Source organism: Ovis canadensis, chromosome 18, assembly GCF_042477335.2.
Source record: "Ovis canadensis isolate MfBH-ARS-UI-01 breed Bighorn chromosome 18, ARS-UI_OviCan_v2, whole genome shotgun sequence".
Taxonomy (NCBI): domain Eukaryota; kingdom Metazoa; phylum Chordata; class Mammalia; order Artiodactyla; family Bovidae; genus Ovis; species Ovis canadensis.
Genome location: NC_091262.1, coordinates 61,267,695 through 61,293,249, shown reverse-complemented (window position 1 = coordinate 61,293,249; position 25,555 = coordinate 61,267,695). Strand labels below are relative to the sequence as shown.

Below are 25,555 nucleotides of genomic sequence, written 5' to 3'. Positions count from 1 at the left end.
TAATTCAACGGGTTTACTAAGAGACAAATAGAGCTTGTTTGCATCACAATTCTTTTGTCACCCTGTGATAAAGCACCTTATATTTTTCTGCAGAGTAAAAAAAATTCAAAAGCATAATTTCCAGTGGTGTATGCAATAAATGATTCTTGCTTGTCCTGAAAATAGGCAATGGTAGATAATTTAGCTCAGTCTTAAATTAAAAGATTATATGGACTTAGAAAATTTTTCACTTGCCTACTTAATTTTCACTAATTCTATCTCTACTTATCTATTTCATCCTATTCTGGTCATATTTATTTTCTATTTGCTTCCCATCTATTCAATCTTAAAAAAAAAAGATTTTTTCCTGTAGCTAAATACATGAATTTTAGTTTTATCCATAAAATTTAAAAAAGTAGGTTTCCTGAACCAAATCAGATTTACTTTCTCCCTCAAGTCTTTATATTTTTACATTATAATTTTATTGCATATTATAATTAGATTCCCATCTTCCATAACAAAAATTCAAGTGACAGTCTAAATAAAGGCATTAAAAAAAAGAATACTTCATATGTTTCACGGGCACTTGCCTTTTCGTGTCATGGTGACACATGCTAATTTTCAAGCCAAAAGTATCCCACCTGTGTAGACAGACTTGGCAATTACTATGGCTTAAAAAGAGTTTAGATCATTATTCAGACCCAACATTAAAGAATTTATAAGTACACATTAACAATACTTTCTTTTTATTGAAAACAGCGTGCGTTATTTGTAGTGAAAAAAATCATGCTTTGATTAACATAATTTTAATATGCCAAGCTCTTAATAAAGCAAATTATACATTTGATTCTTGGTATCTATACTTAATATTCTTTAATACTAAAAAAGATTACATGCATGCATCGAATGAAGACTATACATGCTTCTTATGTATGTGTTTCTCTCATTGGTTAAGAAATAAACTCTATATTGAAAAAAGCATGCATTTGAAGTTTTGACCTAACACAGTGGATTAAGGTTTAGACAATATTTACTTTTCTGCATTTGACTCAGAAAGGGCCATATGTGAAGATATGATCCTGACCAACTTTACTATGTTTCTATAATGGTCTTCCAGCAAAAATATTTATATTAAATACAGTGAGATATAAAATAATTACAAATAAGCTGCAACTTTACAGCTATTCATTGGTAAAAGTCTGTAGTTAATACATTTGGATAAATAACTCAAGTCAGCAGCAAAGTGGTTAAACATTTGTGATTTGATTTTATCTCAGCTTGGAATGTGGTTGGAGTGTCCCACTTCTAACAACTGTTTGCTAAGTTAAGGCTTTAGTGTTTACACAGTGTTGAATGAAGCAGCCTGGTCACCAGATGTGATTGCTTCCCCAGACTGTCGGGTTTTTTTTCAGTTCAGATCACTGTCCTCATGGTCCCTGTTCCAACCTTCTTCCTCAGGACGTCCACCAGCCTTTCCAACCTAAGTTGAGGGCAGTGGGGTGGGAGGGGAAAAAATAAAGAACATAGAAAGTGCAATTATTGTCAGGGATGTTTTGACTGAAAAAGGACAGTATTTACCTGTGACCGAGCACTTCTGGTCGTCATGAGAAGAAACAAGGCATGACTGTAAGTGAGAGACACGGGTGCAGAGTGCCAAGTATTTGAGGTTAAAAAAACAGCAAAAACACACACTTAAACCCAGTCTTCAGATTACGTCAGTTTTAGAGGCTACATGAAAAACACAAGCTACTAGTTTTAATACATCTACCTACTTGCATCAAAGTCATGAATTATTATGTCATGACAAGATGGCATATTAAATGTTGAGCAGTTTCAAACCGATTTTTTACCCAAGAAGTACATTTCTCAATACAGAAATACTATCACTCTTAGACCTGTCACTGAGCTTAATAAGTGATATGCTGGTATAGTGTATAATTGTTATGCATTACATTTCTTCTCTTTAAAGCCAGGTATTAGGTGGCTAGGTTGGAAAAATGATGTCTCAGTGGCATCAAAACAATTTAAATATATAAAAATGGTGTGATGCTAATAAAACCAGATTTTCTGTCCTACATTTTAAAAGTTTCTATTCCTGAGTAATATAAATAGGCTAGCACTGACTCTATATACTTCTGAGTCAAATATAAGTGATTTTTCAGTTGATTAAAAATTCACCAACTAAACTGAAAATGGGAGTCAAAAGTTCAGAAGTCATTCTGTAGGGTTCTTAGACTACTCTATGGGAGAGAGATGACATTCATTGAATCAGCAAGGGTTTTGCTTCTCAAAAGATGATGGAATTAGATCATCAATTGCCTTTTTCTTACTATTTCCTTTATGGTAAGCATAAAACCTCAACCAAAAATCTTGCTTGATGTCACACACACAGAAATCTTCTCTGTAAGGGAAGCTCATACCCAGCAGCTTTCATATACACAATTCTCCCTCCTCAAAGACTGGTGAGCGACACAGTCTAGTCTGCTCCAGCTTGCCTCATTTATATGGATCCATGCATGAGGGTCCTTTGCAAATAAACACAGCACCGAGCCAGACACTAAAGGAATGAGGGTATCCTTAGAGTCATACACACTGGTTTAGATGGACTCATCAGCTGCATGCCACATTGAAAACAGCTCAAGTTAAATGGATGACTCTGCATATATCAAGAGTTTTGTTAATAGAAAGTAGGGACATGAAACAACCCGGGGCATAAAAAAATCTTGGCTTTGAGAAATGTAGTTATGATCTCATAGTGAAAAAGGAAAATCTTGCTTAAATTTATTACCACAAATTTCTCTAATGTAAATTTTACACAAGTATTATACATCCATTAAAACAGCTTTAAGCTAGTGATGCAAATACTTGAACTAGAAGATTTACTAGACAATTCTCTGTATTTACAGATGATTCTGTATTAGTTGGACTTTCCCTAGTGATAAGAACCAGTGCTCTGTCATAACTCTCTGAAGAGTATGATTCCTAGGATCGCATAGATTCTTTAAGACAAAGTTTTACTAAGGTTAACTGTGGAGGAAAGGGAAGAAAAATGTCACTGTGAAATTTTAACTGCATTGTAAAATATGCTAATAACCTGAATTAACGGTTAACAACTAAAGACCTTGTAGAAGCCAGCAGAAACCTTGATATGCCATTAATAGAATTTCTCAGCATAGACTGTAAAAAGTTAGCACAATGCACATATTTTTGGCTGCACTGGGTCTTTATTGCTGCGTGCAGGTTCCTCCAGTTGCCATGCAGGGGCTTCTCCTGCTGTGAAGCATGGGCTCTAGAGAGTATGGTCTCAGCGGCTGCAGCGTGCAAGCTCTTTAGTTGTGGCATGCAGGGTTAGTTTCTCTGTGGCACGTGGGATCTTGGTTCCCTGACTAGGGATTGAACCCACATCCCCTGCATTGGAAGGCAGATTCTCAACCAGTGGACCACCAAGGAAGTCCCAAAAGTTAGAAAATAGTACTTTCAGGTTAGTTAACTATATCTCTCTCCCACAATATCATTTGCTCTATTATTAAAAAAACTTCCTCATAATGTAAAAGTAAGCTCTACTTTGCACAGTTATTGTCAGTATGAATTCTGAATCAATGGAATGCTAAATTACTGAGATGAGTCTGTGTTGTGCTTCGTTTTTTTCTTTACAGATGGACTCATCTTACTTTAGTTTCTTCATACATTAGGATATCTTTCCACTTAGAACTCTTACATCTTGTGATGGTAAGAGGTTAGGAGGAAATACTTAAATATCATGTTTTGCAATGTCTTTACTATATTTCAACAACTACTAGATCAACCACATTCTCAGTTTATCCAGGTTGAATGATTTATGAAAATTTGATCTCAGAAACGAGAAATATGTCAATTACATCGTTTTGTAAAAGCTTACTGACTTTTGAAACACAATGAAGCATCTATTCCTTCCTGTAAGGAATGGACTATACCTTGTCAAACACGGACTGTGCTGACAGGAAGGTAGGTGTGTTTGTCTGTTGAACCACCTTGCAGGATCTGCCTGCAGGTTATTCTTTACTGTCCTAATCAATAAAATCCTTAAAAAATTACATAGTTTAATAAAATAGGCTCCAATTGCTTTACATGTTGCTCAATGATCGCTTCTCACAAAATTCATGAAATAGGAAAAGAGTTAGATTAGAATTCTAGGATTAGAATTTCTCTCTTCTAAATGAAGAAACAGAAGCCCAGACAAGGAAACCCTTGTACAAGGTCCTAAGATAAGACAGTAACAAATGTGGGCCTGGTTTCCTTGTTCTTATTTCAAAGTTACTTCCACTAGAGCTTGGGCTAATAGAAAGCTACAGATTTTAGATTATAGGTTAATGTATTATTTGTCTTAATAAGTACATTAAACTGTTTCCTCAAGTTGTTACTTAAGTCAAATTGGTAAGCATTTACTGGTATATTTTATCTGCTAGTTTAGTAACAATTATAGGAAAGTAAACTGATAACGCTGTATATAATTAGGAAATAAGACAGTTTATTTGCTATAACACAAATGTTTTGTGAACTTGAAAAATACATTTACAGCTATATTTTAGATAGAAATTCTAGCTTTTTCAAATAACACCACTTTTATATTTTCTTTATGTCTATATAATATGTACATACTACAATGAAATACATAGCTTTCCATCAAGTAGATGATCATAAGTTATTTACCAATTTTCTGAGTTGGTTTACTCTCATTTTTCACTCTTAACGAATATCTTGATACATTTTAAAAGGCAAGTAATACTTAATGAATACTGACTATGTGTCAGTATTCTGAGAAGTACTTTATGCACATATTTAATTTTCATTACAACTCCATGGAGTAGATACTATCATTAGATGACAAACCAGAGCATATAGAAGGTAATCTGACCAGAGTTGCACTGCTATTGAGTTCTGAAGCTGGCGTACGCTGCAAGGTGTAATTACCACATCCCTAATCTCTCTGATGATGTGCTCCACTGCTTCCAAAAATACTGTAACTTTTAAGGTTTAGTTTTGATTTTTTATGGCCTTGGACTACTCTTACTGACTAGATAATTTTTTTGCAAAGTGAGAGAAAGGACTGAAAATAGAACAAATTCCTCATCTTCACTTGAATTGTAGTGAAGCAAAAATCTCACTATAGATAAACAAGCTATAGATTCTATAAAAAATTTTTTTTAGATTTCATTTTTGAGAGAAATTTTTGTTTTATCTATCAAGGTGAGAATAGAGTTCTTATTAGCAGGAGAATTTTCTTTTTAGAAAAAAATTCCATTTCTACTATTTAGGCAACGAAATTATCTCATCCAACATATCTGGCTTCTTAATTATTATCTCTTTATCCCAAGGAGAAAGAACCAGGGAAATTCAAGAGAGATGGATAAAAATCATCTTTCCAGCAGAGAAGACAGCAAAGCCACTAAAAATGCTTTGGGTTGTCCATTAGTATCAAAGGTCTTGCCCTCTGTAAACCATGGCAGCGGGACAAGAAAGAGATTTAAATGTAGTTTTTTCTTTTACTATTATGGCTGTTCTTTCTATGCTAGTTCTTAAATGTTGTTTTATCACCTTTAAACACTTTTTATGTTTTCCTAAAAGATGTTATTTGTTCCCCTGATTTCACTTAAATGCTTATGGTACAGATTATCGTCCCAAAACTCTTTGAGTTTCACCCTCATATGTCCAACTGCCTTCAAGATAGCTCCTCCTGCTTATTTCACGGGTATATGACAGTGAGCATATCTAAAATAAAGCTTATTTTACCTCCCATGCATATTTCAGTATTTCTTATTCTGATTACTGTTGCCATTCATTAACCCAATCAACTTTTAAGTTCAAAAAATTTAGAAAACCTTGGTTCATTGATTTTTTTTTTCTCACTGCAGCTTGGATCTATGAAAAGATTGTGATAAAACCATTAATGTAGACAGTGGGAAGCAATAAAAGGGTTTACCTCATCTAGTAACATCATTTACATTTTAGGAAGATTCCCCCTGGCAAGAATATAGAGATGAGATGCAGGTAAGTTGGCCTACAGGTAGGGAGCCCAGATAACTTCTTAGGAGCACAGCAATGTGAATGTACTTATGGTCACAAAACTGCATACCTAAAAAGCTTATGACACAGATTTAAGTTCAATCAACCAACATTTATTTAGTAATTCCTATGAACTAGTTACTATTCGAGGCATTGATTATTCAAAGACTAGGACATGGCTTGATCATAGGAGCAGTAAGGTGGAGAAACATCTTTACATGGTAACTTCAATCAGTTATTGGTAAATACTGTAATAAAAGGGTAAGCATGGGTATTACATAGAACCTAGCTTGAGCAGGGAAAAAGAAGGGCCTGTAAAGGCTTTCTGATGATGCCTGAGTTAAGTTTTGAAAGATAAGAAGGGTGGGCATGGAGAGGGGGTAGGATGGGAATTTCAGACAAAGGAAATAATGTGTGCACAGGCACTGAGGTATGAAAAGCATGATGTGTGTCAAGCCAAGCAGTAGGATGGTTTCACAGGTTTCTCAGGATCATGGAGGATGTTGGGAAATGAGACTGGAGTGGTTGGTCATGACTAGGTCTTGCCCTAGGTGGTAACTAAAGGCAGAGGAGTGGATGGAAATGCTAAGAGAAACATAAGAAAGGAGGAGGAGGTGGGGGGTGGTGGGAAGAAGATAGAACCAAAGTGAAAACAAACACTTAAAGGAAAAGGACTGACAAAAGAATTTGAGAAAACAGTCAGGGAAGCAAAAGACAAACCAAGAGTAGGTGCTGTCACAGAAAGCAAAGAAGAGAATTTCAAGAAGAGAGTGATGAACAGGGTTAAATACTTAAATAAGATGAAAGTGACAAATGAACATTAGGAAATTACAACCTTCTCTGTGCAACTTTAATAGCGTGATAGAAGTAGGATAATGTGAAAAGTGAAGATGAAGTATAGGCTTGGTTAGAAAATATAAGATCTTGGGTAGAAACTAAAGAAGATTATAGTTGCAGGAAAATGTATGGCTGAGGAAGTCCTTAAAGAAATGGATGGCATGTGAATATGTTTATGGACGATAGAAGAGAAGACTACGGGAAGAAGAAAAGTAAAAGGGAGGAAGACAATATATTTTAAGGAGGGTCTCAGAGAATGGAATCATTTAAGCACAACTTGCAGCATTATCACTAAAAATATGACTGGAAAACTTTTCCTTGGAGATTAGAGGGTATAGAGGTTGGGGGAATAGAGCTGTAGATAACTCTGTACAGGTGGAGGCATTTAACTGACATAACTCATCATTGCTAGACTCAATTTTCCCCACTCAGTAAGAGGCAGAGTTCTCTACTGAGAGCACAGGGTAAAGAAAAAGGCTGGGAAGGGGGCAGGGAATAGTAAAGGTTTAATAGGACAAGAAAGGGAGGTGATATTGGACATGTAAAAGCAATGCTAGTGGGATTGATGGGCCACTGATATTGAAGTTTCTTAGCATGAATGCAGAGGTTAGGGTGGAGAGGAAGACACTGAACCAGGTACTTGAAATGCACATTAAAGGAATCTCACTGATCTCACATTTATGGAGATCAGTAGATATCACTGGAGAGGAGAGAGACATAGTGATAATAAAGTTGGATGATATAAATCTCAAAGAAGGGAGGGTTTTCATGTGGATGCAGAAGGTATGCACATAGCAACAGGGAACCAGAGAACTCTTCTTTCTAGTCTACAGGGTATGGGGAAAAGACTGGTGTCTAGTGGGCTACAACGAAAGAAGTGTCTTTGGTAAATTTAAGTTTCAGGTAGAACGTATGTGTGAAACATTCAGTACAGAAGTTATGGAAAGACGCAATGTAGTAGGGCTTCTGAGGTAGTGTAGTGATAAAGAATCCTCCTGCCAATGACAGGAGGCACAAGACATGTGGGTTTGATCCCTGGGTCAGGAAAATCCCTGGAGTAGGAAATGGCAACCCACTCCAGTATTCTAGCCTGGGAAATCCTGAGGACAGAGGAGCCTGGTGGGCTACAGTCTGTGGGGTTGCAACGAGCTGGACATGACTCGATGACTGAACAACAAAACCCACCCTCCCAGGCATAAACTGTAAGCAATGAAACAAAAAGTTCTTTCTCAGTCTCAGACACACTATGTAACTGAAAGATACAGATTAAAATGCACACAGATGCATAAAAAATACATGTATATATGTATTTATATATATATACATTTATAAATCTGTAAAGATACAACATATAAATATGAACACACATATGTGCATAAAAGTATGTGTAAGAAATAAAGGAAGATCAATAAAAGAGAGAATAAAATGGAGAATAATATGAAACAGAATGGAAAAAGAAATTCTAAGTGAAAAGGTGAATGCAGAAGTAGATGGGAGAGTAGGGTGAAAAGTCATGGTGAGCACATTAATAAACTGAAAGATAAAAACCATATGATTATTTCAACAGATGCAGAGAAAGCCTTTGACAAAATTCAACATCCATTTAAAAACCTATCCATGATAAAAAACCCTCCAGAAAGCACGCATAGAAGGAACATAACTCAACATAATAAAAGCCATATATGATAAACCTACAGCAAACATTAACCTCAGTGGTGAAAAACTGAAAGCACTTCCCCCAAAGTCAGGAACAAGACAAGGGTGCCCACTCTTACCACTACTATTCAACATAGTTTTGGAATTTTTAGCCACAGCAATCAGAGAAGAAAAAGAAATAAAAGGAATCCAGACTGGAAAAGAAGTAAAACTCTCACTGTTTGCAGATGACATGATCCTCTATGTAAAAAACCTTAAAGACTCCACCAGAAAATTACTAGAGCTAATCAATGAATATAGTAAAGTTGCAGGATATAAAATTAACACACAGAAATCCCTTGTATTCCTATACACTAACAATGAGAAAACAGAAAGAGAAATTAAGGAAACAATTCCATTCACTTTTGCAACAAAAATAATAAAATACTTAGGAATAAATCTACCTAAAGAAACAAAAGACCTGTATATAGAAAACTATTAAACACTGATGAAAGAAATCAAAGATGACACAAATAGATGGAGAAATATATCATGTTCATGGATTGGAAGAATCAATATAGTGAAAATGCGTATACTACCCAAAGCAATCTATAGATTCAATGCAATCCCTATCAAGCTACCAAAGGTATTTTTCAGAGAACTAGAACCAATAATTTCACAATTTGTATGGAAATACAAAAAACCTCGAATAGCCAAAGCAATCTTGAGAAAGAAGAATGGAACTGGAGGAATCAACCTGCCTGACTTCTGGCTCCACTACAAAGCTACAGTCATCAAGACAGTACAGTACTAGAACAAAAACAGAAAAATAGATCAATGGAACAAAATAGAAAGCCCAGAGATAAATTCATGCACCTATGGATACCTTATCTTTGACAAAGGAGGCAAGAATATACAATAGAGAAAAGACAATCTCTTTAACAAGTGGTGCTGGGAAAACTGGACAACCACTTGTAAAAGAATGAAACTAGAACACTTTCTAACATCATACACAAAAATAAACTCAAAATGTATTAAAGATCTAAATGTAAGACCAGAAACTATAAAACTCCTAGAGGAAAACATAGACAAAACACTCTTTGACATAAAAATCACAGCAGGATCCTCTATGACCCACCTCCCAGAGTAATGAAAATAAAAGCAAAAATAAACAAATGGGACCTAATTAAGCTTAAAAGCTTTTGCACAATGAAGGAAACTATAAGTAAGGTGAAAAGACAACCTTCAGAATGGGAGAAAATAACAGCAAACAAAGCAACTGACAAATAATTAATCTCAGAAATATACAAGCAGCTCATGCTGCTCAATTCAAAAAAATAAACGACCCAATCAAAAAAATGGGCCAAATAACTAAACAGACATTTCTCCAAAGAAGACATACAGATGACCAACAAACACATGAAAAGATGCTCAACATCACTCATTATCACAGAAATGCAAATCAAAACCACAATGAGGTACCATCTCACACCAGTCAGAATGGCTGCAATCCAAAAGTCTACAAACAATAAATGCTAGAGAGGGTGTGGAGAAAAGGGAACACTCTTATACTGTTGGTGGGAATGCAAGCTAGTACAGCCACTATGGAGAACAGTGTGGAGATTCCTTAAAAAACTGGAACTAGAACTGCCATATGTCCCAGCAATCCCACTGCTGGACATACACACCGAGGAAACCAGAATTGAAAGACACGTGTACCCCAGTGTTCATCGCAGCACTGTTTATGATAGCTAGGACATGGATGCAACCTGGATGTCCATCAGCAGACGAATGGATAAGAAAGCTGTGGTACAAAAACACAATGGAATATTACTCAGCTATTAAAAAGAATGCATTTGAATCAGTTCTAATGAGGTGGAAAAAGAATGCATTTGAATCAGTTCTAATAAGGTGGATGAAACTGGAGCCTATTATACAGAGGCAAGTAAATCAGAAAGAAAAACACCAATATAGTATATTAACACACATATATGGAATTTAGAAAGACGGTAACGATGACCCTATATGCGAGACAGCAAAAGAGACACAGATGTAAAGAACAGACTTTTGGATTCTTTGGGAGAAGGTGAGGGTGGGATGATTTGAGAGAATAGCATTGAAACATGTATATTATCATATGTGAAATAGATTGCCAGTCCAGGTTTGATGCATGAGACAGGGTGCTCAGGGCTGGTGCCCTGGGATGACCCTGAGGGATGGGATGGGGAGGGAGGTGGGAGGGAGGTTCAGGATGGGGAACACATGTACACCCATGACTGATTCATGTCAGTGTATGGCAAAAACAAATGCAATACTGTAAATTAATTAGCCTCCAATTAAAATAAATAAATTAAAGAATAAAAATAAAAAATAAATACAGGAAGAAAGGGGAAAAAAGTCATGGTGAAGAAAGTGGAAACAACTAGTAGAAAATGGTGAGAATGGGAAACTGAATAATAGTAACATGGTTAAAATTATTTCTTATATTACTAGGAAATAAGTCTCCTTGGATCTTCCACACATCTGCCTAGCTCTATCCTTCACATCATTACCCTATCTGATTTCCTATATGAAGTGGTGTCAAAATGTTAAAAGAACCGCCATGTCCTTACTAGGTTATTTTTTTCAAGGTTAATATTTTCAGCTGTAAATGGTTTTGCATATTAGAATTAATAGACTATCACCATATTGATTATTCTTTGTGCAGGTTCTTCAGCATGTCTAGGTTTTTAAAAATACTGAGTCTGATCTAATAATTCAGGTTAATCAATTAGAAAGGAAAGTGGGATTGATATTTCTCTCGATCTGGAATTTACTTCTATTTGAATGCTGCCATATTTCACTACTGGCTTACACAGAGTTTTAGTGCAAATGACTCTACACTGACCTGTTTTGCCCACCAATCCAAGCCAAGTCAAGTCTATTCTATTCTGGACATGGACAACTAATATTTTTGTATCAGTTATTTATTGCTATGTAATAAACCACCCAGGGCTTTCCTATAGCTTAGATGATAAATAATCTGCCCGCAGGGGAGGAGACCTGGGTTCGATCCCTGGGTTGGGAAGATCCCCTGGAGAAGGGAAAGGCTACCCACCCCAGTATTCTTGCCTGGAGAATGCCATGGACAGAGGAGCCTGGCGTGCTACAGTCCACGGGGTTGCAAAGAGTCAGACACGACTAAGTGACTAACACTACTACTTCTACTAAACCACCCAAAACTTGGTGGCTTAAAACAACAGCTATTTTACTTAATCATGCTAACGTGGGCTTGCTGCAGCTGGATGTTCACTTGCCTGACAATTGGTGTTGACTTCTGGCTAGGACTTGCCTCTTAAGGATCTCACTCCCAAGTAGACCAACCCAGGCTTATTTACATGGTGAGCACGAGTTACCAAGAGCTGGGAACAAGGGTGACTGAGGCCTTGTTCAGAACTTGTACAACATCATTTGGTTTATTTTATTGGGTCAAAGGGAGTCACAGGCCACCCTAGATTCAAAGGGTAGGGAAATAGATTTTACCTTCGACCAGAGCAACTGCAAAAAAATTGTGGCCGTGTTGACCCTAAATGTTATGTGATTGAAAACAAAAAAAAAAAGGCTACCAAGTGTAACTACATTTTACAATAAAACAAAGCTTTAACCTCAATCTGAATCGCCAATGGAGGAATTTCAGGTATCACTTGACAGGTGTTACAAAAGATACATTTTGGAACTTGCAGTATCTCTTAAACAACACCAAGGGTGTGACTATCATCTCTGTCAGATAAGGTTGTTTCTATCTGTTGTCAACTGGGTATATTTTGCTGGATCTACATTTATTTAAAAAAGAAAAGCAAAATAAAAAAGTTTGGTACATGCAATCAATATTTAGTTTCAAAAGATGTTACTAACCATTTATTAATTTGCTGATTTCTACCATAACTTTCAATTTAATCAAATCTAATTCAATTCTTTCCTCCAAATCTATTTGCTGTGTAAAAATATTATGCTTTTAGAATAAATAATACAAGGAAATAATATGGGTAGATTAATTTAGCTCTTCAGATATGTCATTATATCAAGTACTATCATTCATTTTTATTTATTCATTTATTTTTTGGGCTCCAAAATCACTGCAGATGGTGACTGCAGCCATGAAATTAAAAGACGCTTACTCCTTGGAAGAAAAGTTATGACCAACCTAGATAGCATATTCAAAAGCAGAGACATTACTTTGCCGACTAAGGTCCGTCTAGTCAAGGCTATGGTTTTCCCAGTGGTCATGTATGGATGTGAGAGTTGGACTGTGAAGAAGGCTGAGCACAGAAGAATTGATGCTTTTGAACTGTGGTGTTGGAGAAGACTCTTGAGAGTCCCTTGGAGTGCAAGGAGATCCAACCAGTCCATTCTGAAGGAGATCAGCCCTGGGATTTCTTTGGAAGGAATGATGCTAAAGCTGAAACTCCAGTACTTTGGCCACCTCATGTGAAGAGTTGACTCATTGGAAAAGACTTTGATGCTGGGAGGGATTGGGGGCAGGAGGAGAAGGGGACAACAGAGGATGAGATGGCTGGATGGCATCACTGACTCGATGAACGTGAGTCTGAGTGAACTCCAGGAGTTGGTGATGGACAGGGAGGCCTGGCGTGCTACGATTCATGGGGTCGCAAAGAGTTGGACATGACTGAGCGACTGAACTGATCATTCATTTATTCATAAATACTTGAGTATTTATTTTGTGAATGGCACCTTCTAAACAGTTGTGTTCTAAAGAGTTTTTAATGTGTCTACCATAGGTGTGTGTTGTATCAAGTTTTTTTTTTTAAATACAAAATCCTCTGTAAAGATGTTCCATATAAGGAATTTTCAGCTATGTCACGATACAATGAGTTCGGGCTATACCTTTTGTAAATAGTTCTAAGATTATAAGCATTGTGAACAAGACGTGTATTAATAAGAAGATAATGAGAAAGTAGGAATAAGATGTTCTTAAGACACCACAATTTTAGGTCATTTAATTTTCAGTACTTCGTTTAGCTCTACTTTTAGATGTACATTAACAGTAAGAAACTGTTTTTTACCTTGAAATTAAATAATAAACTTGGATTTATCTTTGAGATAAAACAGAGCATAGAAAAAACTTAGTACATGTGTATTCAATAGTGCTTAGATTAGATATATGACATTTCTTATTCAATGTCATTAATATATAAGGTGAAGTGAAAAGTAAAGTGAAAGTGAAAGCCGCTCAGTTGTGTCTGACTCTGCGACCCCATAGACTATACAGTCCAAGGAATTCTCCAGGCCAGAAAACTGGAGTGGGTAGCCTTTCCCTTCTCAAGGGGATCTTCCCAACCCAGGGATTGAACCCAGGTCTCTCGCATTGCAGGCAGATTCTTAACCAGCTGAGCCACAAGGGAAGCCCAAGAATATTGGAGTGGGTAGCCTATCCCTTCTCCAGCAGATCTTCCCGACCCAGAAATCAAACTGGGGTCTCCTGCAATGCAGATTTTTTACCAACCGAGCTATCATGGTAGACAGGGCAATGAAAAGTTACCTACATTTTAAACACAGACTAACATTTGCTCTTTTCTATGTAACCCTGAAAAATTAGTTTCACTAAACAATCATTATATCAATTAGCATCAATTTAGATGACTAAAAAAGTTGGAAAAACAACAACCAAAATACATAAAGCTTGGCCTTATTTTTATTTCATCCCACTTAAAAATTAAAACGGAGAAGAATTAAAGCTATATTTCCTTCTTTACAGGATCTCTAAGGTAATTCTGCTTCAAGTTTTAGATTTTAAATGGGTAATTTTGGTATAATTTTATCCAGGGCTTAATTAAGTCTTTGTTGGTAAGTTAGATGTCTAGATAGTCTGCTGGATTCGAACTGTCCAAGGCAGTGCTAGTGCAGTGGATGATACTATTAGGAAAGTACTTACTGAAGATAATGGAGTTATTTTGCTTAAGCCTCTAACTTAACATAATAAAGTGATTGAGATAATAGAATGAATTAAGATCAAGTGACAATTTTATTGGGCTCTTTAACTGTCTATCAAAGGATATTTAAACCATATGTAAGATTCCCTAGAAATCTCAATGCCAGTAACAACCTCATGAAGCTCCATGAAGGCTGGGACATTATGTGTTTTGTTCATAAATGCATTCTTGTAACTAGCAGAATAGGCTCTCAAAAATCAATAGGACATTATTTATTTGTGAATAAATATTATACACACATGTTAAGGGTCTCTGCAGAAGCATACTGAATGGTAAAATAGTTATTTGAAAAGAATGTAGGGAATTTGGGGACTTGGTGGGAAAGATGTTAAATGAAATTTCACTCTTAGAACCAAGATTATGCTTTTTGTATCAGGAGGAATTTTGTCAATGTGATAAGAATAAATTATTAATTCCAAAACCCAGCAATTTCAGCTCTTCTTTTTGACTTCATAACTTATAAGGAGAAAAAAAATGAAGCATACAAAGGGATAAAATTGCTATAGATGCACCTTCTATGCACCTTCTATGGGAGAAGCATCAGAGTCAAAAACAAGCAGGTACATGACAATGTAGGGAAAACAAACTGAAAATAAGGTAAAACATTTAAAACTATTCCATTAAAAACTCTTGATTTAGAAGAATTGAAAAGGGATACGTTAGTGATATTTTTAAAAAGAAAACAAACTTCGGCCACTTCCTTTCCCGTTTCTTGTGTTTTGTCCCTGCTCGGCAGCTTCTAGGATAATCCTAGTGATGGAACCAGATGCCATGATCTTAGTTTTTTGCATGTTGAATTTTAAGCCAGCTTTTTCACTCTCTTCTTTCACCTTCATCAAGAGGTACTTTAGTTCCTCTTCACTTTCTGCCATTAGGGTGGTGTCATCTACATATATGAGGTTACTGATATTTCTCCCAGCAGTCTTGACTCCAGCTTGAGCGTCAACCAGCCCAGCATTTCACATGAAGCACATGTTTTTTTCTGGAACTCCTCTGCTTTCTCCAAGATGCAGCAAAAGTTGGCAATTTGGATCTCTGGTCCCTTTGCCTTTTCGAAACTCAGCAAGTGTTTGGTTTACATACTTCTGAAGACCAGCTTGAAGAATTTTGAGCATAATCTTGCTAGCATGTGAAATGAGCGCAACTGTATGGTAGTTTGGACATTCTTTGGCACTGCCTTTCTTTGGGACTGGAATGAAAACTGACCTTTCCCAGTCCTGTGGCTATTGCTGCATTTTCCAAATTTTCTGACACATTGAGTGCAGAGCTTTAACAGCATCATCTTTTAGGATTTGAAATAGTTTAGTTGGATTTTGATCACCTCTATTAGCTTTGTTCATAGTAATGCTTTCTAAGCCCCACTTGACTTCACACTCCAGGATGTCCAGCTATAGGTGAGTGATTACACTATTGTGATTATCCGGGTCATTAGGACCTTTTTTGTATAGCTCTTCTGTGAATTCTTGCCACCTCTTCCTAGTCTCTTCTGTTACGTCCTTATCATTTCTGTCCTTTATCATGCCCATCTCGCATGAAATGCTCCGTTGATATCTCTAATTCTCCTGAAGAGATCTCTAGTCTTCTCCATTCTATTGTTTTCCTCTATTTCTTTGCATTGTTCATTTAAGATAGCCTTCTTATATCTGTGCTATTCTCTGGAACTCTGCATTCGGTTGGGTATGTCTTTCCCTTTTTTCCCTGCTTTTTGCTTTTCTTCTTTCCTCAGGTATGTGTAAAGCCTCCTCACACAACCACTTTACCTTTGTGTATTTCTTTTTCTTTGGGATGATTTTGGTTACTGCCTCCTGTACAATATTACAAACCTTCGTTCACAGTTCTTCAGGCACTTTGTCTACCAGATCTAATCCCTTGACGCCACTTGTCACTTCCACTGTATAGGGGTGTGATTTAGGTCATACCTGAATAGTGGTTTTCCCTACTTTCTTCAATTTAAGCTTGAATTTTGCATTAAGGAGCTCCTGATCTTGGCCACAGTCAACTCCTGGTATTGTTTGACTATGTAGAGTTTCTCCATTTCAGCTGCAAAGTACATATCAATCTGGTTTCTGTACTCACCATCTGGTGATGTCCATGTGTACAGTCATCTCTTGTGTTGTTGGAAGAGGGTGTTTGCTATGACAAGTGTGTTCTATTAAATGTGTTCTGTTAGCCTTTGCTCTACTTTATTTGGTACTCCAAGGCCAAATTGGCTGTTATTCCGGGTATCTCTTGACTTCCTACTTTTGCATTCCAATTCCCTATGATGCAAAGGACGTCTTTTTTTGGTGTTAGGTCTAGGTGTTGTAGGGCTTCCTAGAATTGGTGAACTTAAGCTTCTTTGGCATCAGTGGTTGGGACACAGACTTGGATTACTATGATGTTGAGTGGTTTGTCTTGGAAACGAAACCAAGATCATGCTGTTGTTTTTGAGACTGCATGCAGGTACTGTATTTTGGACAGTTTTGGTTGACTATGAGGGTGTCTCCATTTCTTCTAAGGGATTCTTGCCTGAAATTATAGGTATTGTGGTCATCTGAATTAAATTCACCCATGCCTATCCACTTTAGTTCACTGATCCCTAAAATGAAACTATTGCCATCTCCTGCTTGACTGTGTCCAATTTACCTTGATTCATGGACTGAACATTCCAGGTTCCTATGCAATATTTTTTTTACAGCATCGGACTTTACTTTCACCACCAGACACATTCACATCTGAGCGTCGTTCCTGCTTTGGTCCAAATGCTACATTCTTCCTGGAGTTATTAGTAACTACCCTCCCCACTCTTCCCCAGAAGCGTATTGGACACCTTCCATCCTGGGGGGCTCATCTTCTGATATAATATCTTTTTGCCTTTATATACTGTTCATGGGGTTTTCCAGGCAAGAATATTGAAGTGGGTTGCCATTTTCTTCTCCAGCGGACCACATTTAGTCAGAGCTCTTTACTATGATCCATCTGTCTTGGGTGTCCTTGCACAGCATGGCTCACAGATTCATTGTTACATAAGGGCCTTCACCATGACAAGGCCATGATCCATGAAGGGGAAGGACACAGAAGACCTTTATTTCTTTTAGATGAAAGACTACTGATTACATCACTCTTCTATTTAAAATATAATAGTTTCACTATTTTTAGAGTGTCTTTTGTTAAAAATTAAGGATAAGTCATTTTCTTTTCAGTACTGTTTTAAAAACTTCAATTATATTCCCCTAAAAGTTTTTTTCCCCCCATGAAGAAATTGATCCTTGGTTTCAAGATAAGGATACAGTAAATTAAAGTTTGAAGTAAATCTAATTCATGATATCATTAGATAGCTAGACAGTCACTGCTTCTGTCAGTTTAAAATCATATGTTACAATACTTAGATATTTTATATAGTCTAATTTTAATATGAATGAGAAAAATCAATCTTTCTAAAATATCAAAATTGAGCTAAGCAATATAATCATGAAAAAGAAGATTTCTCTGAAAAGTTTATGATGCATACTGGTCATAAAACATACACTATTTACTTACAGTTGCCATGAGAACATATTAAAGGAAAATGTTTATAAGATTTATACTAATACATATATAAAAGAATAAAAGAGGTTTATATTTTCATCTATCTCAAAAGAGTGTCTATCCCAACCATATACACATTTTTTGGGTAATTTATGGATAAGGAATTCTGAATGCCTTCAAAGAGAGCATTTATAAGTTTCATTTCTTCCTGATTTTTGATTTTTATATGCCATTTGTAAATATAATTACTATTCTTTAATATCTATTCACTTCACAGCTAATACTTTCAAGCACCAGAGAAGACAAAATTAAATTGCATGTATCTTTCTTTTATGTGTTAAAGTGTTAACATTAAGGATGAATGAACTTTATTCTCAGTATCTAGATTAGTCACTAGTGGCAAGTTAGTGACTTATATGCAGAGTACACCATGTGAAACGCCAGACTGGATGAATCACAAGTTAGAATCAAGATTGCTGGAAGAAATATCAACAACCTCAGATATGCAGATGATACCACTCTAATGGTAAAAAGTGTAAAGGAACTAAAGAGCCTTTTGATGAGGGTGAAAGAGGAGAATGAAAAAGCTGGCTTGAAATTCAACATTCAAAACATGAAGACCATGTCATCTGGTCCCATCACATCAAGGCAAACAGAAGGGGAAAAAGTAGAAGTATTTTTTGGGCTGCAGACCGTGGCCATGAAATTAAAAGACACTTGCTCCTTGGAATGAAAGCTACGGCAAACCTAAACAGCATACTAAAAAGCAGAGACATCACTTTGCTGACAAAGGTCTGTATAGTTGAAACTATGGTTTTTCCAGTAGTCATGTATGGATGTGAGAGTTGAACCATAAAGAAAGCTGAAGGCTAAAGAATTGATGCTTTTGAACTGTGGTGCTGGAGAAGACTCTTGAGAGTCCGTTGGACTGCAAGGAGATCCAACCAGTCAATCCTAAAGGAAATCAACCCTGAATATTCACTGGAAGACCTGTTGCTGAAGCTGATGCTTCAATACTTCAGTCACCTGATAGGGAGAGCTGACTCACTGGAAAAGACTCTGATGCTGGAAAAGACTGAAGGAAGAGGAAGAGGGAGGCAGGGAATGAGATGGTTAGATAGCATCACTGACTCAATGGACGTTAATTTGAGCAAACTCTGGAAGGTAGTGGAGAACAGAGGAGCCTGGTATGCTACATAATCTAGGGGGTCTCAAAAAGTTGGACACCACTTATTGACTGAACAACATCAATAAGTTAGTTACACAGACACACATCCACTCTTTCGAGCTGTGTCTGTGTGTCTGTTTGTCTGTGACTGTGTGTGCTTAGTTGCTCAGTCATGTCTAACTCTTTGGTATCCCATGGACTGTAGCCCGCAAGGCTCCTCTGCCCATATAATTCTCCAGGTAAGAATACTGGAGTGGGTTGCCAGTTGCCACTCCAGGGGATCTTCCCCACCCATAGATCTAACCTACGTCTCTTGTATCTGCTGCATTGGCAGGTGGATTCCAGGTGGTGCTAGTGGTTAAAGCATCTGGCTGCCAGTGCAGGAGACCATAAGAGAAGTGGGTTTGATCCCTGGGTTGGGAAGATCCCTGGTGGAGGAAGCAAGCTGACAGAATACTATTAAACTGTAACAGGGACTGAGTTACAAAGATCTGAAATGTGAATTACTATGTGAATTACTCTCAAATTTGCTTACAGTGAGTAATTCATTCACTGAGGTGGACTTTTTTTTTTACATAATTTTCTTTAGACTTACCATATTTGTAGTGTTAACAATACATACAGGTTTTTATATTCTAGAAACTACCTTGAATTTGTCACAAATAACAACAAATAAGGCTTCATATATTTATAATGATTATGATTTACAGAGTATTAGAGAGAAATGTGGGCTTCCCAGGTGGTGCTAGTGGTAAAGAACCTACCTACCAATGCAGGGGACATAAAGAGACGTGGGTTTGATCCCTGGATCAGGAAGATCCCCTGGAAGAAGGCATGGCAACCCACTCCAGTATTCTTGCCTGGAGAATCCCGCTGACAGAGGAGTCTGACAGGTTACATTCCATAGGATCGCAAAGAGTCAGAAGGACTGACTTGACTTAGCATACATGCATGCAGAGGGAAATTTGTATGGTCAGTAAAAACTATTCTCTTAATTGGTAGAGCAATTCCCATCTAGTTGTGAAGAGCTGAGCCTTAAACCTGCCTTCTGATAAAATCCTAAAGGTTTTTCTAACAGTCTATAAGGTATCATACATGAAAAGTATCATTTGTTATTTTTCCTTAAACTAGGTTTGGGTAATACAGTAATGTTTATAGCTTCTCGTGTGTGTTTTGTTACTTAAATTTAGTGGAATTACTTCTTTGAGTAAATAATCCGGCTGGTATTAATGAATAATTGCTGTAAATCTTTGCTAGTAGCCTGGCATCATCATGTGCCTTGTAAAACAAAATAATTATAAAAATTTCTTCTACATCTGCTCTCTGCCCCATATATCTGGACTTTTAAATATTCACCCACCAGCTTGGTTCAGACAGTTCTTCCCAATACTATCAGCTCAGGAACTGATCTGCTGTTTGCCCAGTAGAGGAGTTACATATTGCCTTTTGAAGAATGACACCTCAGACCACAGCCTTGACATCTGGCCTATTTTTGAATGGCTTCAGATTTAGCTCTTAAGAATAATCTATATCATCCGGAATGACTTTGGGCATTCTGACTTTTAGCACTAAACTCCACAGAAAGAGTTTAATTAGGTGGGAAAGTTATATAATTTAAACTGCTATCATTCTAAAGACATTCTCAAGGGTATTTCTGCTCTTCCCAGAGAAGATTCCTTAGAAGCCTTTTCCTTCTTTTGCTCTTCAGTTACTGGAAGCCAGTTTTGATGAGTTTTATATCTGCCATCTGACAGCACTGTTCTCAAACACTAGTTTTTCTCCTAAGTTTATAAGTTAGGGTTACACAAAAAGAAAATGAAATTCATTTTTAGTGCTGAACTAAAGACATTCTATTAATGGCACTGTGTTGTTCCTATCTCTTGGGAAGAAAATCTTAAAATATCGACTACTTCTTTACCCTGCACTTCTTTACCCTCGTCAGTCACCAAATTACATTGTTTTCCTCTATGGTGTTCCTGGTATGAATTCCTTCCTCCTGGTCTCACTGCTACCAGCCCACATCAGCATATCAGTTCTCTATACTATTAAATTATAGTGCTTCTTGGCTGGTACTCCTATCTCTAAAACCAACCTGCTGCAATTAATCTTCCACAATACTAAGCGGGACTGATGTTCTAAAATGCTATTTCCATCACGTAACCTTTGCTACTTTCAAAACTCTTCAGTGGTTTCTTATTCCCTATCACCTGAAATCTAAATGCCTTTGCATACTTTTGAAGGCTCTCAGTAGTTCAGCCCTGCCTCGCCCATGTGACGTCATCCCACTGGAACCTCCGCTCCTGCGGGGCTGACCTTTGGACTGGCTCCTCTCCAGTACTCAACTCACACTTGTACTTTTGCTTCATTTACGCTCTTTCTCTCCTCTTTTATCCTTTCTTCCTTCCTCTCTGCTTCTGTGTCTCCCACTCATTCTACAGGTCTTCCTTTTCTCTGTATTATCTGCACTGAACAATTAACAAGCTCTTCCAAGCTCTTCAATACCAGTCAATGAAATAATAAAAAAGGGAAATAAATATATAAATATGTTATTAGCTTTATATACAGATGAAAGATGGCAGATACCCTCACAATTTCACTTTGGAATCTGTGCCCTCTCTAAGGCATTTAGCTGTAAGGGCTTCTGTCATGGCTCAGTGGCAAAGAATCCAGCTGCCAAGCTGGTTCAATCCCTGGGTCGGGAAGATCCACTGGAGAAGGAAATGGCAACCCACTCTAGTATTCCTGCCTGTGAAATCCCAAGGACAGAGGAGCCTGGTGGGCTATAGTCTGTGGGGTGACAAAAGAGTCAGACGCAACTTAGCAACTAAACAACAACAACATATTCATTGCAGCAGCATCTGGAAACAACTTAAAACCAATGCTCTAAATGTCTTGTGGGCAAGAGCTGTATAGCATACTGTTCGTTTATTCCACCAAATCTGAGTGCTAAATACAGAAAACAAATTCTTTGTGAGGTGTCTTTCTCTATATCTTATAATAACGTGTGCTCAGTTGCTCAGCTGTGTTCATGGAATTTTCCAGGCAAGAATACTGGTGTGGGTTGCCATTTCCTACTCCAGGGGCTCTTCCCCACCCAGGGACTGAACCATGTCTTTTGTATCTTCTCCCCTGGCAGGCTGATTCTTTACCACTGTGCCGCATGGGAAGCCCATATCATGCCAGTAGCAGAGATGAAAATAAAATTCAAACTCATTGATTCCTCCCTATTACTGGTCTGTATTTCTCACTCAAATCCCATATCTTTACTTTACAAGAAAAGATAAAATAATTTAAATTTCCTACGGTAGTCTGACTAACAAGAAACACAGGAAACTATTTGCATTAATGCCTACAAGGAAATGGCTAGAAGAAAAAGCATTACCAGATATAAAGAAACAAGTTGGAAGAATTAATCTTACTCATAATTGTTATCTTCTCTGAAAGTCCCCATAGGCAGTGTGCTTCTAATGTTATGTGCCTGAGTGCATGCTCAGCTCAGGAGCTAAGTCGTGTCCGACTCTTTGTGACCCCATGGATGCTAGGCTGCCAGGCTCCTCTGTCCATGGGATTTCCCAGGCAAGAACACTAGAGTGGGCTGCCATTTCCTTCTCCAGGGGAATGTTCCCAACCCAGGGACTGAACCCATGTCTCCTGCATTAGCAGGCAGATTTTTTACCACTGAGTCACTAGGGAAGCCTCTACTGATATGTTACATACACTCAAAGACTTAAATCCTTCATATGTACCTGTCAAAAGTGCACTATTTTGACATGCTTACTGAGAACAGAGGATAACTTACTATCCTCAAAGCAAGCTAACGCCTGTCTAAACTTTCTCTCTCAATCTGAACTACTGTAGGATGGCTCCTTGATGGAAAGCATTCTCTGCCTTATCCAACATCATTCTGCTCTATTACATGCCAGTGTCTCTGAAGGCTATAAAAAGAGCCATATTCACAAAGTATAGATATTTTGAATAAAAAGATTCTCAGTCCTTTATCTGAAAATCTAGCTATCACTACATATGCTGGGCTTCCCTCATAGCTCGGTCAGTAAAGAATCCGCCTGCAATGCAGGAGACCTGGGTTTGATTCTTAGGTTGGGGAAGATCCCCTGGAGAAGGAAATGGCAACCCACCCCAGTATTCTTGCGTGGAGAATCCCATGGACAGAGGAGCCTGGCAGGCTGCAGTCTATGGGTCGCATGAGTTAGACACGACTTAGTGACTAAACCTCCACCACCACATATACTTACGCTTGTGCCTGGTTACTCAGTTCTGTCTAACTGCAGCCTGCCAGGTCTGCAGGCACCTGGTCTGCAGCCTGCCAGGGTCCTCTGTCCATGGAAGTTTCCAGGCAATGATACAAGAGGGGGTGCCATTTTCTACTCCAGGGAATCTTCCCAACCCAGGGATCGAACCTGCATCTCGTGTCTCTAGCATTTGCAGGTGGATTCTTTACCACAGTGTCACCTGGAAAGCCTTGTATACTCTTATATGTAGCTTTTAAACAATTTAGGTTATTATTATAATAGAAGGTATTAACATGTGTTTCATAATTAGAGGGCAAGATGAAGTATTACCTGTATACTATAAAAAAAACCCTACTACCATATTTCTCTTTTTGATACAACTGAAGAAATTTAAAATCTGCTGCTATTCCTCAATGGCATCTCTACAAATGACCTAACTATATTCTTAATTAACAGAAACCTTTTCTAACAATTCTAAATACTTTTAAATTCAACAGTTTGACTTCTAGGAATTTGTGTCTCCAACAATAACTACAGATATGTGCAAACATTTAGATGCAAGTAGGTTCACTGCAGCAGTACTTTAAAACTAGTAACAATAGATTTAAAGTCATTTGAATTACTTAGTAAAACATTATGTATAATGATATAGAAAGTTAATCATGACATATCAAGTGAATCAGGAAATCTGTATGTACTATATAAAAACATTTTTTAAAAATTTGAAGTTGTTTAGTAATATTTTAAGTGAAGTGAAGTGAATCGAAGTCGCTCAGTCGTGTCCGACTCTTTGCGACCGCATGGACTGTAGACAACCAGGCTTCTCTGTCCATGGAATTTTCCAGGCAAGAATACTGGAGTGGGTTGCCATTAGTGTATATTAGTTTAGTAACTTCCATATATATATATATATCTCATGGTTATAAAGCATTTAAAAATATTTGACCTAAAACAATATCATGTAACATTTCTCTTGATAAAAATGACACATGTACTTAACTACTAGTGAATAAGGGCTCATTAAAAAGAAAAAAAAATGCAACCTGTCTCTATTTCCAGTCTTATTTTTTGTTGAGCTGTCCACAGGTTTGAGGCTCCAATAAGGCTGACAGACAGCTTATGAGGCTTAAAAGTTACCTGTGGCTATAAACTAGTTTTACTCAGTATGTGTATTTTGCAGGTTTAAAAGTTTTACTTCTTATTAGCTAGACACTTCCCAGAAAAATAAATGAAGGGGACATAAGGTACACAAAGATGGAATAACTATTATTTCACTGTTTTTTAATGTCATAAATCAAGGTCATCCAATTTTGCCAATTAAGTTTTTACAATATTTAAAAATATTATTTGAACTGAAGGAGACTTTTTTACATAGTCAAGGCTTCCTCAGGTACTTTCCTTTAATCTCTCACACCCAAATGAGGCCAATCCAGCAACTAAGAGCTCAAACCTCTCATTGTGTTTTGATCCTGTTTGTTCTATCCTTGCAGGATATTTGCTTTGGAAGAGGAGATTTATAGCTGAAGAACTATGACTTAAACAGCTTATTTGCTAAGATAAACCAACCTGCATTAGTATTAAGGTTAAAAAAAACCTATTACCTACTGGACTGCTAATTAATAAAAACAACCCTTTCTTTAAAAGGAAAAAAGAAGTACACAGAGATCAAGTTTATAAATAATTCTAATGCTTTTTCTAGACAGATAATCACAAGTAATAATTTTAAAAAATCCTCCAATAAACAACATAATAAACCTGAATCATAAAAGAAAAAAAGAGTCTTTGTTAAAAAAAAATAAAAACAAAGTTTTAAACAGAAAAATGTTCATGGTACATATAATAAAAAGCTTATTTACTACCCAAAGGGTTCTTAGAAATCAATAAAAAGTGATTAACAGTTCAGTACAAAAATAGGAAAAGGTCATGAACAACAGTTAACATAAAAAGAAAATTAAACTGCAATAAATATTAAAAATTGTTTAACTTTATTCATAATTAATAGAAGACATATTAAAATGAGATATTTTTCATCTTTCAGAGTGGAAGGCTAAAAACTTTGATAATACTAAATAGTGTATTAAATACACTATTTCAATACTAAATAGCTTAGGGAATAAGCATTCTCACAGATTATTAGTTGCTGACGT

The 25,555-nt window shown here is 36.9% G+C and overlaps 1 protein-coding gene across 7 annotated transcripts in view; it reads right to left on the bottom strand.

Moving 5' to 3' along the window:
- Positions 1-25,555, bottom strand: part of MIPOL1 (mirror-image polydactyly 1) — a 327,488-nt gene that overhangs the window by 27,405 nt on the left and 274,528 nt on the right. For 6 of the 7 annotated variants that reach the window (XM_069558756.1, XM_069558759.1, XM_069558757.1 and 3 more), the window contains one exon: positions 709-1,459. The exons of the other annotated variant lie outside the window; for it this stretch is intronic. In XM_069558756.1, the coding sequence (XP_069414857.1) occupies positions 1,393-1,459 (67 nt within the window). In that variant the 3' untranslated portion in view covers positions 709-1,392. Of the gene's footprint in view, positions 1-708; positions 1,460-25,555 lie in introns of those variants that run through there. 7 annotated transcript variants of the gene reach the window in all.